This window comes from Ceratotherium simum, chromosome 35 (genome assembly GCF_057802395.1).
Source record: "Ceratotherium simum simum isolate JZ-2026a chromosome 35, ASM5780239v1, whole genome shotgun sequence".
In the NCBI taxonomy this organism is placed as follows: domain Eukaryota; kingdom Metazoa; phylum Chordata; class Mammalia; order Perissodactyla; family Rhinocerotidae; genus Ceratotherium; species Ceratotherium simum.
Window position 1 is genome coordinate 7,245,906 of NC_141934.1, and position 16,400 is coordinate 7,262,305.

At 40.5% G+C, this 16,400-nt stretch overlaps 1 protein-coding gene across 5 annotated transcripts in view; it reads right to left on the reverse strand.

The window, feature by feature from the left end:
- Positions 1-16,400, reverse strand: part of DEPDC5 (DEP domain containing 5, GATOR1 subcomplex subunit) — a 119,377-nt gene that overhangs the window by 89,046 nt on the left and 13,931 nt on the right. For all 5 annotated transcript variants that reach the window (XM_087423931.1, XM_004429738.3, XM_004429737.3 and 2 more), the window contains exons 8-12: positions 15,085-15,154; positions 7,143-7,221; positions 6,164-6,225; positions 1,803-1,872; positions 1,408-1,480 (exon numbers count right to left, since the gene is read on the reverse strand). In XM_087423931.1, coding sequence (XP_087280057.1) covers positions 1,408-1,480; positions 1,803-1,872; positions 6,164-6,225; positions 7,143-7,221; positions 15,085-15,154 — 354 coding nt within the window. The remainder of the gene's footprint in view (positions 1-1,407; positions 1,481-1,802; positions 1,873-6,163; positions 6,226-7,142; positions 7,222-15,084; positions 15,155-16,400) is intronic.

Genomic DNA, 16,400 nt, shown 5'->3' on the forward strand with positions numbered 1-16,400 from the left:
TCCGACTGCATCTGGTATGCTTCCATCATCTCACAAAGTGTCCCTTATTCATGGCACTGTTGGGACAACTAGACTGATCTGCATCCTGCAGTGACGCAATGTGAAATACAGGACATCCAGCCATGACATAAGTCTTACTAATAAGGTTCAACCTAAATCCAATGAAGTCTTTAGAGCAGGGCTTCTCAACCTCCAAACTACTGATATTTTGGGCCAAATAACTCTTTATTGGGGGACAGGGGGGCTCTCCTGTGCATTGCAGGATGTTTAGCAGCATGCCTGGCCTCCATCCACTAGATATCAGTTGCATAACCTTCCTTTCCCACCCACTTACCCACACCATTTTGACAATTAAAAAATGTCTCTAAACATTGCCAAATTGCCGTCCCGGGGGCAAAGCAAAATCACCCCAGTTGTACCCTCTAGTTTACAGAAAATAAACAAACACCACCACAAGGATGCAATCAGATAAATCCAGAAGGGGTCTCCTACAGCCTCCCTACTCAAAATGTGGTGCAAAAACAAGCAAACTGTGCAAACACAGGAGCTAGTTAGATAAGCAGCACTCAGGCCCACCCCAGAACTCTGACTGGAATCACCACTGTAACATGATCCCCAGGGGGTGGTTCATAAGCACACTAAAGGTTGAGAAGCACTGTTCTACAGGACTACTGACCCAGATTCTTCAACAGGTCGACAATCGGAAGGTAAAAAAAGAAGGGGAAATTGTTTTAGATTTAGACTTAAGAAGCAGACCAAATATAAGAATGTGTTTTGGAGACAATTAAAGAAATCTGAATATGTACTAGATATTGGACAATATTATAGAATTATTATTAATTTTGTGAAATGTGACTGTGGTTATTTATGAAAATGCCCTTAGTTTTCAGATATGCATAGGAACAAAATCTTATAATATCTATAATTTACTCTAAAATAAAATTTAGCCAAAAAACAGATGAAGCAAATATGGTATAACAATAACTGTTAAATCCAGGTGTTGGGTATACGAGTTCACTATATTATTCATTCTTCTTTTCTGTGAGTTTGAAATTTTTCACAGTAAAAAGTTTGGAAAGTCTAAATGCAATGTGGTATCCTGGATTGGGTCCTGGAACACAAAAAGTACATAAGTGGAAAAACTGGTGAAATTTGAGAAAAGTCTGAAATTTAGTTAATAGTAATGTACCAATGCTAATCTCATAGTTTTGACAAATGTACCTTGGTTATGAAATGCTAACAGAGGAAACTGGGTGAAAGGCATATGGAAACTCTCTGTACTATCTTTGCAAATTCTCTGTAAACCTAAAATTATTCCAAAATAAAAAGGTTAATTTTTTTAAAAAGTTAGGACAGAAACAACCAAAAAAAAAAAAAAAAAAAGGCATAGCAAACACCCAAACTTACTTATAAAAGTCTTCATAGAATCGTCCCTTGTGATCCTGTCGAATTGAGCCTCGGTTTATTTCAGGAAATTCATCTGAAATAGAGAAAACAACATATGTAGATCAAATTGAAAGACAAATTCACATTTTCTCTGCTCCCCTTTCCTGGTTGAAGATTTGCACCACCAAAAAAAATAAAGATAATTGTATTTCTATTAAGTTAGTTTTAAGATGAATCACAGCCCATAAACTTCTTGCATCTACTAACGGACTTTGCGATTTTCTATTTTACCCTGTCCTCATAACAGAAATGGTGAGAAAAACGATCAGTGCAAAGGGAAAGAAGATAAGGAATGGATGGGGATGGGAGTGGGGGAAGCTTAATAAAAAATAACTATAGGAGAAAGACATACTCACCAAGAGATTTTGCATCATAGAAAGTTCTAGAAAATAGGACCACTGTCACTTCATGACTACAGTTCTTCTCCTAGGTATGAGTAAAAGAGGGCTCAAGTTTATTTCATTTACTTCACTATGAAGCAGCCTTGCATGAACATAATATTCTCAATTCTAGGAGGCTCAGCGGCAGTGCACAGTATTGTAAAACTTCATGTAACTGTAGGTTACATAATGCAGTGGACAGAAAACTGCTGAGAGTCAGAAGTCCTGGCGCTGAAACATACCACTACACGACCTTGGGCAAGTTACCTAAAGTCCCAGGAATGTAGAAAGTGCTTTGAAAACTGGAAATCACCAATAAGTATGGGTTGGTGTCTCCCATCTCTTGACTTGGCATGAAACATATCAGCCCAGTGTCAGAGGATCACGGTATTTGTACCTGCTTCACAGCGTTTTTTAAATTTCTTCAGAACTGTAGTTTAGGGAACAAGAACAGAACGCATGGTGGTGGATGTAAGAATCAAAGACACTCCCATATCCTACCACTGTCATAAGGTAAGGATTGGGTGCTGCTTGAGATGCAGGGGTGGAAGCCAAGGCAATGAATTACCTTTGGACTGGGATGAGGACCAGTGAGAATAAACATTTCCATGGAGTCTGGAGATCAATGTTCTAGAAGTAGGGTGTTTACAGATGGCATGAAATTTGGCTTGCACCAGTGAGCTCGCAAGCTCAGTTTCAGTTCCTCCTGGGTCTTTGAAAACAACTGCCTACACTGACCAACCCCATCTCTAACCCAACCATACTTACTGACTACACAATTCAGCATTCACCATATAAGGCATATCTATAATATAATGCACATTACATGCCACCTTATATTCTTCCACGGGTATATCTCAAGTGGACAGAAATTCCTAAACACAATCCACAGTACCAAGAGCAGAGTGCTAGGAAAGAGCAGACCTTCATTAGCCACCAACTAAATTACTGGACTCACGGTGCTCCAAACTCAGCTCCAAACTTATCTGATTTTGGTATAAGTGATATACAGGAAAAATGCCTTACAATGGGCTGGTGTGGGCATACGAGCCTCTCAATGCATATGTGACGGAGGAGATAACATAAAACAGTGGTGACATGGCCTGGGATTACAGAAACATAGACAGGACAGCACAGGGGTTATGATCTCAGGCTAGCTCTAGATGAAAGGATGGAACCGGATTAGAAGCCTCATTCTGCTTTTACAGGCTATTGATCATAGGCAAGTTATCCAACCTCTTTGAGCTATACTTTCCCTACCTGTGGAATAGGGACCAGAGGATTAAGTGAGATAATATGGGTAAAACACTTACCGCGATACCTGGTATGTCAAAATACTCAATAAATGTTAACTAGGACTACTACTATTACCCCCACTGCCACTATATTTGGGGCTCAGAAAAGAGTTCGTAAACTCCCATGCTCGATCCTGCTGTCCAGTGTTAGCTTCAAGTTATTCAACAGGCTCTATGAAGAATAAACAACCTTCACCAAACTTCACTAAATCAGTACAGAGTGGTTACAGAAAGTTACTTTAATTCAAGTTCTTGCTTTAAAACCAACTTCTTGATTTTAACAAACATATTCTAACAGCAAAGTCCTGTAAACTAATGACTGGGCCTATGCCAAATCCTGTCCTTACATCTCATCATACATACACTCACAGAATCTTGGGTTAGGGGATATCTAAAGGGCAACTGAGCCAGACTTGAAATGGAGGTTTTCACAAACGCAATATTCGAATGGCCATTATGTGATAAAGGTGACCACCCCCAAGGCTTGGCTTCCTGCAGTCCCTACTGTTTGTGCTCTCCTTCAGGCCCCATACTCAGGCAGACACAAAGGCCTGATCACCCTTAAGCCACATGACTGCAGAAGCTTCCTAGCTTGTCTGCTTAATTCCTGTCTGTCCCTTCACCAAATTGCTCCTGGCCACTGGACTACTCTTCCTCAAATTCTCTCCGGCTTTGAGCACACTGATCCCCTACTTAAGAAATGTCTAATAGCTCCTACTTCCTATCAAATCAAGTCCAAACTGCCTGGCATGACTTGACACTGTCCTTCTAATCCAATCTTATTACTTGATTATTTGCCACACAAACCTTCTATGGAGTCATCTAAGACCACACCCCACTCTCATACCCATCTTCATCCTTTTGCTCATCTGCTTCTCTTCACCTGAAACTCCCTCTCTGTTTTCCCTTCCAACCATCCAAACCTTCCTCAGCCTTCCAAGTCCAAAAGTAAATAAAATTCCACCCCTAAAACATACGGTTTGCTGTTGTTTCAAATACATAGATCCAAGCGCCCCAGCAGGTTTGCAAGTTCCCTGAAGGCAAGCATCATATTTCTCTATCTCTAGCCTTCATAGCTGAAGGATACTGCTGCCATATTCCTGAGGAAGGAGAATGGGACTTAGATTCCACTGAGACCTAAATCCTACTGAGACCTTGCTATGTGCAGATACCTGAAAACACCTTGTGAGAGGGGATTATTATTATCTCCATTTTGCAGATAAGGAAATAGAGACTCAGAGAGACTGACTACTCCTCCAAGATAAAAAAGCTAATCAGAGTAGGAGCATAATTTTAAACCCAGTCTGGGGGCCGGCCCGTGGCTTAGCAGTTAAGTGCACAAGCTCCACTGCTGGCGGCCTGGGTTCGGATCCCGGGCGTGCACCGACGCACCGCTTCTCCGGCCATGCTGACGCCGCGTCCCACATACAGCAACTAGAAGGATGTGCAGCTATGACATACAACTATCTACTGGGGCTTTGGGGGGGAAAAAATAAATAAATAAAATCTTTAAAAATAAAAAATAATAATAAAATAAAATAAACCCAGTCTGTTGTAATCCAAACTCCATGCTCTTTTCCACCACATAATATGACCTCAAATAGCTCTCATATTTAGGTCTTTGATCCATTTTGAGTTAATTTTTGTATGTGATGTGAGGTAAGGGTCCAAACTCATTCTTTTGCAGACAGATATTCAGTTGTCTCAGAACCATCTGTTGAAGAGACTATTCTTTCCCTCATTGAACGGACTTGACACTCTTGTCTAAAACCAACTGACCATAGAAGTAAGGGTTGATTTCTCTCTCTCAATTCTATTCCATTGATCTATATATCTATCTTTATGTACCATATGTACCAGTACCATACTGTTTTGACTACTTTGACTTTGTAGTAAGTTTTGAAATTAGGAAGTGAGAGTCCTCCAACTTTACTCTTCTTTTTCAAGATTTTTTGGCTATTAAGGATCCCTTGCAATTCCACATAAATTTTAGAATCAGCTTTTCCATTTCTGCAAAAAAAAAACCATTGGGATTTTGATAGCGACTATATTGAACTATAGTTTGCTTTGGGTAGTACTGCCATTTTAACAATATTAAGTCTTCCAATCTATGAACATGGGTTGTTTTTTATTTATTTAGGTCTTTGTTAATTTCTTTCAGCAATGTTTTGTAGATTTTATTGTACAAGTCTTGCACATCCTTGGATAAATTATTTTGAAGTATTTTATTCTCTGATGCTCTTGTAAATGGAATTATTTTTTAATTTAATTCCCTTTTTAAAATTTGAATCTGTGTTTTTTAATTTCCTGCTCGAATTATTTATTGCTGATGAAACACAACTAATTTTGTGTGTTAATTTTGTATCCTACAACTTTGTTGAATTCATTTATTCGCTCTAATAGGGGATTTTTTGTGGGTTTTTTAAGGATTTTCTGCATATATCATCTATAAATAGAGATAATTTTACTTCTTCTTTGCAAATATAGATGTCTTCTATTTCTTTTTCTTGCCTAATTTCTCTGACTAGAGGGCCGGCCCCGTGGCTTAGCGGTTAAGTGCGCGCGCTCCGCTGCTGGCGGCCCGGGTTCGATCCTGGGCGCGCACCGCCGCACCGCTTCTCTGGCCATGCTGAGGCCGCGTCCCACATACAGCAACTAGAAGGATGTGCAGCTATGACCTACAACTATCTGCTGGGGCTTTGGGGGAAAAAATAAATAAATAAAATTATTTAATTTCTCTGACTAGAACTTCCAGTACAATGTTGAATACCAGTGGTGAAAGCAGCCATCCTTATCTTGTTCTTCATCTTAAGGGGGAAAGTTTTTAGTCTTTTACCATTGAGCCTGATGTTAGCTATGGGTGTTTCATAAATGGCCTTTATCAAGTTGAAATGATTAAGGTAATTTAAATCTAAAGTCTTATCAATTTAGGCTTTAGCTAAGATACCTCAATTACAGGCAGCTTAATAGAAATAGTGTATTATTAAAATCTGCATTGAGTAATGTTTATCAATGAGATTTAGTGCATAAGAAGAAACATACCTTCCATTTGGTAAAGAGATCAGCAAGGAAACCATTCACAGCTTTCTCAAAATATAGATCCCCTGAAAAGAAATGAGAAGAGGGCGAGATTTACCTTTATTTCTTGCTTACAATTTCTTCCCTCAATAAAATAACAGGAATGGGACCAGTCAAAGAGAAAGTAGGTTCTGCTATATCTTAAAACAAGATCATAAAAACTAGATGTATAAAAGTGGTTTCAACCTAGACTTTCTATTGAGCCAAATTTAATATTTTCCTCACCCAATAGAGGCCATGGCTCCAAGGTAAAATCCAAGATTGAAAAAGCTTTGGTGATTGAAAAATACAGGGTATCTTCAGAATGAGAGAACCATCTAACCTATAAATATGATTATTCTCATAACAATGCTCAAAGTTTGTTAGAAGATGATCTGGGAGACTCAGGGCATTCAGTGAATTATCATTTGCAGTTCCCGCTGTTTTCGAGTGACCTTGATGACCCACAGCAAAAATTAACATGTAATTTTGCTAAACACAAATTTGAATTGCATGCACCATGAGGCTGATGTGTTGGACACAATATCCACACCTCATAGCAGCTTTACTGCTCTCTACTCATTATGTAGTAATTCTAAGAAAATGACACAAACATGGAGATTTCTGTGAGTGATAGGAAATGAAAAATACCAAAGGAAGTGTTGGTTTCTAGACAGAGTCACTCTCTCTGTGACTTTTCATCCTGTACTTACAGAATAATTAAAGATCTGAGAAGTCAGATTTTTCATTAATACTTTACTACATTTATAGAATTCACTATGTATACATAAAATATGTAAAAATATTTATTTTTAATTTATTTATTTTAGCATTTGAGAATTTGTAAAGATCTCAAGACATATCTTTAGAGAATGTCAAGAGCTTACTGTAAAATTATACCAACTTGGGGGAAACAAAAAACTTCTCCCCAGTGGCAGTTACAATCAGCACTTAGGAACAGTACCATAAATATCAAAATCCCACATTTCACAGCTCATCTGAATAAATATGTAAACCATAGCCGACGTAGAACGGAACACCACCTGAAATAGACAAAAACATAATTGCATTAAAAAGCAGTGATATATAGTTTCAGTTTTGCAAGATGAAAGAACTCTGGAGATCTGTTTCACAACAATGTAAAATATACTTAACACTACTGAACTGTTCACTTAAAAATCATTAAGATGATAAATTTTATCTTTTTTAAACATCAAAAAAAAAACAAGCAATGATGGAAGATTTCTCTTTAGCATGACATGAGACTTCTAAAAGCAAGCTTCATCCCTGGAGTCATAGGCCATGAGAAGAAGATGCTGTCCTTGCCCTCTTGAAGCTTACAGTAGAGGATAAAGACATGCAAAATATTGCAACATATACAAACATTCCATGAAGGTTCCCACAAAAACGTAGAAGGGGCAGTGACTCTACCTGGGAAAGTCAAAGAAACCTCATTATGGAGGTAGAACTTGGGGTAAGACATGCCAGTTGATGAGTTGCCAGTCTAATAAGTTATAATTGACATTCTACCCCCAGCCCCCAGCCCCCCTCAAATATTCAGACTGCCTCCAGGAAAAGCACATGTGGTTTTCTGGGCCTGCGTGCTTTACCACAAAATCCCTTAGCCAGCCCTTCCCTCCTCCACAAGGTTCTAAAGACATTTGGCAGGAAAGCAAAATCTAAGTCTCTGACACTCCATTAGTTCATTAGAGAACTTGCTCCTTAAAGACAGAAGAGTGTTCACCAGTCACTTCCCAGTGCTTTCCATAGTCTCTGGGGCATAACAGACACTTGATAAATTCGCTTCCCTCTCCAACACACAGAAACATACAGAGAAAATGTACCTTTCAAAATGTTACCTGTTATCATCCCTGGGTACTGGCATTATGAGTGATTTTGCTTCTTTGTCTTTTGTTTACCCTTTTAAATTATGAAATATTTCAGAGAAACAAAAATATATATTGTCTAACTTTTTTAACAATAAACATGAATGTTTTTTGGGGCCGGCCCTGTGGCGTAGCGGTTAAGTGCACGCTCCACTGTTGGCAGCCCAAGTTCAGATCCCAGGCGCGCACCAACGCACCACTTGCCCAGCCATGCTGTGGTGGCGTCTCATATAAAGTAGAGGAAGATGGGCATGGATGTTAGCTCAGGGCCAGTCTTCCTCAGCAAAAAGAGGAGGATTGGCATGGATGTTAGTTCAGGGCTGATCTTCCTCACAAAAAAAAAAAAAAAAGAATGTTTTTATAATTAAAGAAGTTATTTTTTTAAAGGATATCATTTTAGGCAAAATTATTCTAGAGGTAGAAGCAGATGAGTGGTTGCCTGTGGAGGGGTACACAGAGCAGAGGGGCACAAGGGAACTTTTTCGGGTGATGGAAATGTTCTATACTTGACTGTGGTGGTGGTGGTGGTGTATACATCTGTCAAAATTCATTAAACTATACATGTAAAATAGACGTATTTTATTGTATCATAACCATGTTTTATTAAGTTGATTTAAAAGATAGTTTTCTAGATCTGGTTAGCACACTCCATATTTATAAATTATGTGTGTCTGTATGTATATAGATAAATATATAAGGTGATATTTTTAGTTATGTCTGTGTTTTACAGTTTTTTTTAAATGTGTCCTTCACTTTGAAACTGTAAAAGTATCAGATATTGTTATACTCAAATTACCCTCCCAATGGTCCCTTCTTTTTTTTGTTTTTAGATAGATTTTTTTAAGATAAAATTCACATAAAATTTGCCATTTTTAGTGAATTCAGTGGTTTTTAGTATGCTCTTAATGTTACGCAACCATCACCACTATCTAATTCCACATTTCCATCACTCCAAAAAGAAACACCATACCTATTAAGCAGTTACTCCCTACCACCTTCTCCCCTGGCAACCACTAATCTACTTTCTGTTTTTATGGATTTGTCTATTGTGAACACGTCACATAAATGGAATCACACAATATGTGGTCTTTCCTAACTGGTTGCTTTCACTTAGCCTAATGTTTTCAAGGTTCATGCATGTTGTTGCATGAATCATTACGTCCTTCTTTTTTCATTGAATAACATTCCACTGTATGGGTATATCACACTGTTTTATCTGTTCATCAGCTGATGGACATTTGGATTGCTTCTACCTTTTGGCTATTATGAATAATGCTGCTACAAACATGTGTATGCAAGTTTTTACATGAACATATATTTTCAATTCTCTCACATATACACCTAAGAGTGGAATTGCTAGGTCATATAATAATTCTATCATTAACCTTTTGAGGAACCACCAAACTGTTCCACAGTGGCTACACCATTTTACATTCCCATGAGGAGTGTATGAGGGTTCCAATTTCTCCACATCCTCTCCAACACTTGTTATTTTCCTTTTGAAAAATTTTTATTTTTATTATAGCCATCCTAGTGGAATCAAGGTAGTATCTCATTGTGGTTTTGATTTACATTTCCCTAATTACTAAGGATATTGAGCAGCTTCTCATGTGTTATCATGAATTTGTATATCTTCTTTGGAAAAACGTCTATTCAAACCATTTGCTCATTTTTTTTTCCCCCAAAGCCCCAGTAGATAGTTGTATGTCATAGCTGCACATCCTTCTAGTTGTTGTATGTGGGACGCCGCCTCAGCATGGCCGGAGAAGCAGTGCATCGGTGCGCCCTGGGGATCTGAAGCCAGGCCGCCAGCAATGGAGTGCGCACACTTAACCGCTAAGCCACGGGGCCAGCCTGCTCATTTTTTAATTAAGATGCTTGCCTTCCTTTTTTTTTTTAAGTGAATCGATCATTTACTGTATCTGAATGTCTTTCAAATATACCTTGAAAAATTCTAGTTAATGCTGGTTAGAACTTGATCTATATTTTAATATTTATATTGACTTACATCTATTAATATCTGTATCATACAGTTAACGTTGCCATTCTTAATTTAAAATTTTGGGTGCTTTTTATTATGAAAATTTTCAAACATACAAAAAAGTTGAAAAAGGGGCCGGCCCGGTGGCGTAGTGGTTAAGTGTGCGCGCTCCGCTGCTGGCGGCCCAGGTTCAGATGCCAGGTGCGCACCAACACACCACTCTTGTCAGGCCATGCCGTGGTGGCGTCCCACATAAAGTGAAGGAAGATGGGCACAGGGCCAGTCTTCCTCAGCAAAAAGAGGAGGATTGGCATGGATGTTAGCTCAGGGCTGATCTTCCTCACAAAAAAAAAAAAAAAGTTGAAAAAAATATAGCAAACACCCACGTACCCACCACCTGGTACGACATTTGCTTTCTCATTTACTGATCACAATCTATCCATCTCTTTATGCATCAATCAATCCATCTTATTTTTTCTATATAAAAATAAGTTGCAGACATCAATACTTTGTTTTCTTTTAAATTTGCTACTTCTAATCTTTTGTGGGCTGAAAAACCAGGTAACTGAACTGGTTATAAAGTTTATCTAAAGTAACTGGGCCTTGGGGCTGGCCCCGTGGCTTGGCAGTTGAGTGCGCACGCTCAGCTGCTGGCGGCACGGGTTCGGATCCCAGGCGCGTACCGACGCACTGCTTCTCCGGCCATGCTGAGGCCACGTCCCGCATACAGCAACTGGAAGGATGTGCAACTATGACATACAACTATCTATTGGGGCTTTGGGGGGAAAATAAATAAATAAATAAAATTATTAAAAAAAAAAATAAAGTAACTGGGCCTTGTGATATTAATTAAACTAGGTAGTGCTAATTTCTTTTCATACACTAAAATCTTGCTTTGCTAATCAGATTATGAATTCTTTTTTTTTTCTTTTTTTTTTTTTTTTGAGGAAGATCAGACCTGAGCTAACATCCATGCTAATCCTCCTCTTTTTGCTGAGGAAGACCAGCTCTGAGCTAACATCTATTGCCAATCCTCCTCCTCTTTTTTTAGCGCCCCCTCAAAGCACCAGTAGATAGTTGTATGTCATAGTTGCACATCCTTCTAGTTGCTCTATGTGGGACGTGGCCTCAGCATGGCCAGAGAAGCGGTGCGTTGGTGCACACCCGGGATCCGAACCTGGGCCGCCAGTAGCGGAGTGTGTGCACTTAACCGCTAAGCCACGGGCCGGCCCAGATTATGAATTCTTAAGAAGGGGGAGCATGTCTAAAATTTCATTCAACAAACATTTGAGAGACGACTAAGTGCTAAGAGCCATACCAAAGAACTTTGGGATACAAAGGTACAAGACACAGTTCTTGCCCTTAAAGTGCCTGCAGTTTGGTGGTAAGGCACGCAAACAACGTATCTACCACGGTGTGATAAGTGCTAACATATGCATATATCTAGGATGTCATGGGGGCACTTCCAGCCTGGTGGAAACAAGAAGGCTTTGCTAGAAGCATAGAAGCCTGAGACTAGCACTAAGTGATGGATAAGTGGTTTGGGAAAGGGGGAAGGCAGGGTCTAAGCACCCCAGGCAGGAGACAGCAGCATGCACAAAGACACAGAAGCAAGAGAGAACATGGCACATTTGAGGAACAATGAATGGTTCCCACGGCTAGGACATGGTGGGGAGGGAGGACTACATGGGAAAAGTGACGAAATGAGCTCCAGACTCAACTGCCTCCCCTGACTTCTCCACTCAGATATCCAACAGGAATCTCATAAACTGCAATTTGTTTCTCCCCAGTCTTCCCCATCTCCTAAATGGCACCACCATCTATCTAGCCAGCTGCTCAATTCTTCTCTTTCCTTCACTCCTCACATTCAATCCATCAGCAAGTTCTGTCGACTCTACCCCAAAATGTATCTCAAATCTGCCCACATCTCTCCATTGCTACAGCTCCCATCCTAGTCCATGCCACCATCTTCTAACTTCCTAACTCATTTCTCTGCTTCTACTCTTGCCTCTACAATTTTCTACACCAGAGCAAGAGGGGCTACAGCAGGTACTGTGGATGCCTATCCAATATCCTTTCTTCCTAAGTAATGGGAAATTGATTCTATTCTGGCAGGCAAGGGACCCAGCCAAAAGACTAAAACTTCCAGCCTCCTGAGCAGCTACATGTGGCTAAATTCTGGCCAATAAGATGTAAATGGAAGTGTTGTGTCCTTAAAGGAAGCTGACTTGGCTGGAGGGTGCACCCCTCTTGTCTTTCTTCCCTTCCTCCCTCCTCTGCCTGGAATATGGATGTGGTTATAGTAGCTCCAGCTGGATCACGGAAGCCCAATCCTGAGCATGGCAGAGCAGGAAGACAGAAGTAGCTTTAGATCACCAATAACTGTGACTGTCATACCAGCCATGTATGCCTATCCACACACTTCTTTTATAGGAAAGAAACAAGTTGACCTTTAAGCATCAATTTGTTACTTTGGGTATTTTGTTCAACCAAATCTAACTGAAGGAATAAGTGATCTTTTAAAAGCATAATTCAGGGCCGGCCCTGTGGCTTGGTGGTTAAGTGCGCGCGCTGCGATGCTGGTGGCCCGGGTTCGGATCCCGGGTGCGCATCGAGGCACCACTTCTCCGTTCATCCTGAGGCCGAGTCCCGCATACAGCAACTAGAAAGATGTGCAGCTACGACATACAACTATCCACTGGGGCTTTGGGGGGAAAAATAAAATAAATAAAAATCTTTAAAAAAAAATAAATAAATAAAAAAAAAATAAAAAAATAAAAGCATAATTCAGGTATCACTCCCCAACTTAAAATCCTTCAATGGATTCTAATCGTCCTTAAAATAAACTCTACGCTGGTTACTATGGCCCTCAAGGCCCTGCATGAACTGGCTGAAACCTGTCTACCTCCTCACCAACATCCTTCTCCCTACTTGTCTCCCATGCTTCTGCCACACTGGGCTCTCACAATGGTTTCCTCTGCCTGGAATGCCCTTTGCCTCAACCTCCATACACTGGCTAACTCGCACCTTTCCGGCACCTTCTCAGAGAAGCCTTCCCTGCCCACCTTTGTAAAGAAGGGTCTCCTGTTATTCTCTATCTCAATGCCCCATTTCCCTCAGAATTTTTCATGTATCTCATTTGTTTGCTAAGGAAGCCACCCTCAGTCCTTCTCATTACCCAATTAATTTCCTTTGAAATACTCATCATATCTGTAATTACCACATTTATAGACTGTCTAGTTACATCTGTCTCCCCACTGGGGTAAGCTCCTTACCAGGAAGGATCTTGTCTGTGCTGTTCACCCACGGATCCCCAGTGAATGGGGATATCCCTTCTGAATTCCCCTCTATAATGAAGGTTATTCACTAATAATGTTCTGAACCAGATTAAAAAAAAGATTGTGTAAAAAAAAAAAAAAAGTAAATTAGCTGACACACAGGAGGTGCTTCCATATTATTTGTTAAATAAATGAATGAATGAGGTTGAAGAGGTAAGCACATGCCAAATTATCATGGTCCTTCTAAGTCATACCTAAGAGTGAATTTCTAGAAAACTGGGGAAAAGGAAATTAAGATCACTATAAAATACCAATTTATGTCCACGAGTGTTGCAAAAGCTTTAAAAATCTATGACCAGCTGTTAGAAAAAGTGAAAAACAACAGGAGATTTTATATATTGCTACTAGCAATATAAACAGGTCCAAAGAATTTGAAAAATAATTTGGCATTATCTTACAGAGTGAAACCTATGATCCAGCAAAAACACTTCTAACTACAGATTAAAAATACAGTACTGAGTACAAACAAGCTAGCTTAAAAAAAAAAAGACTAAATATATTTTTATTCCACTTTAATAAAGCTCAAAAATAAGCAAAACAAGTAATATACTGCTTAGGGTAAAATATACATGGATTAACACTATATAAACAACAAGGAAATTATGAAAATAAAATCAGATAGTAGTTACCTCTAAAGGCACTGGTTCTCAACTACGAAAAAATTTTGCTCTCCCAGGGGACATCTGGTAATGTCTGGAGACCTTTCTGGTTGTCATGACTTGTGCTACTGGCATCTAGTGAGTAGAAGCCAAGGATGCTGCTAAACATCCCACGATGCACAAGCTAGCCCCCACAACATCGTTGCCATTTTGGACCAGGTAATTCTTTGTTCTGGAGAGCTGTCTTATACATTTGTAGCATGTTTAGCAGCATTCTCCACACAGCCTAGTTGTGACAACCAAAAATGTCTCCAACCAAAAATGTCTCCAGACATTGCCAAAAGATCCCTGGGGAGGCAATATCACCCCCAGCTGAGAATCATTGCTCTCAGTGGAGGCAGAGGGATGAGAACAAGGAAGAGCAAACAGGTAGTTTCACCACCACAGGTAACGTTTACAGCTGTTCAGTTTGGATTTTTTCAACCAGAATAGAGAGCCAAAGAAGCAGCTTCCTGGGCCGGCCCCGTGGCTTAGCGGTTAAGTGCGTGCGCTCCGCTGCTGGCGGCCCGGGTTCGGATCCCGGGCATGCACCGACACACCGCTTCTCCCACCATGCTGAGGCCGCATCCCACATACAGCAACTAGAAGGATGTGCAGCTATGACACACAACTATCTAGTGGGGCTTTGGGGGGAAAATAAATAAATAAAATTATAAAAAAAAAAAAAAAAGAAGCAGCAGCAGCTTCCTTTGCAAAGGTCTCTCTTTGTGTTTGCCAATGCAATCTTACACTGAATTGAACTTCTGCTGTGTCCTAGTGGGCATAGACGCCTTCCAGCTAGACACCACATCTCTATGTCCGATATTAAATAGACCTTGTTCAGAAGAAGAAAATAAAAATAACCCCAAACTGGAGAGATCCAACAGTACAAAATTAGAATTGCAGGAGTCCCTGACAACATTACAATACTGTCCACGTGGGCAGATAGCAGCTATCATGAGATTACCAAGTTTTTGTTTATTTCTCTTCTTGTTTTTGATTTCAGGACTTACACATAATGGTATGGGGAAACAGAACCAAAAAAGCATTTTATCAATCTTACTCTGGTATCTTCACTGATATAACCACACATGACCTTCTCATTCTTCACCCACAGCTCACCAGCCTGTGCCCTGAAAGGAGAAACACACACAAGTTATTACAAGTCTTACATAAACCAAGAAGGGGGTGACTTCTGGGTCGCTCACGCTACTACCCAAAGGACCTGGCCGGTTACAGACTTCTAGAGAGAGTGCTACAAACAGATTACACAACATAAAGAATTCTCAGACCATACTGAATTTGTACAACAAGAGCTCTTAATCTGGGAGTCCAGAGACAACATGCAAGTCTAAGGAAGGACTTCAGGGAAACCAAAAACCCTCTGAAATGATGCAAAATTTTCTGGGCAGAGAATTATAGCTTTTGTCAAATCTCAAAAGGGTCCATGTCACAAAAACACTTAAGAAGCACTGATGGGGCCGGCCCCGTGGCTTAGTGGTTAAGTGCACGCACTCTGCTGCTGGCGGCCCGGGTTCGGATCCCAGGCGCGCACAGACGCACCTCTTCTCCGGCCATGCTGAGGCCGTGTCCCACATACAGCAACTAGAAGGACGTGCAGCTATGACATACAACTATCTACTGGGGCTTTGGGGGAAAAAATAAATAAATAAATAAAATCTTTAAAAAAAAAAAAAAAGCAGCACTGATGAACAATTTTGCTAATCCCAGCTCGGACACAATGAGTTTCAAGAGAAACAAAATCCATCTTTTTTTTTTTTGTGAGGAAGATCAGCCCTGAGCTAACATCCATGCCAATCCTCCTCTTTTTGCTGAGGAAGACCGGCCCTGAGCTAACATCCGTGCCAATCTTCCTCCACTTTACGTGGGACGCCGCCACAGGAAGGCCTGACAAGTGGTGCGTCGGTGCGCACCCGGGATGCGAACCTGCGAACCCCGGGCCGCCAAAGCGGAGCGCACGCACTTCAAAGCGGAGCACACGCACTTAACCGCTACGCCACAGGGCCGGCCCCAACAAAATCCATCTTAATATCAGGATTAGAAGACAAGCAGTCCAGAGGCAGAAAGGGACAGGATCCCTAGTCAATGGAGGCCATTCTACTGAAAAATTTTCATGGCAATTTGGTATTGAATTTTGGGGGCTTGATGTTTTCTCCTCTGCAACTTTTTTTTTTCAAGGAAGATTGGCCCTGCACTAATATCTGTTGCCAATCCTCCTCTTTTGCCTTTTTCTCCCCAAAGCCTCCGCACATAGTTGTGTATTATAGTTGTAGAGTTGTAGCTCTTCTATGTGGAACGCCGCCTCAGCATGGCTTGATGAGCAGTGAGTAGGTCTGCACCCAGGGTCCGAACCAATGA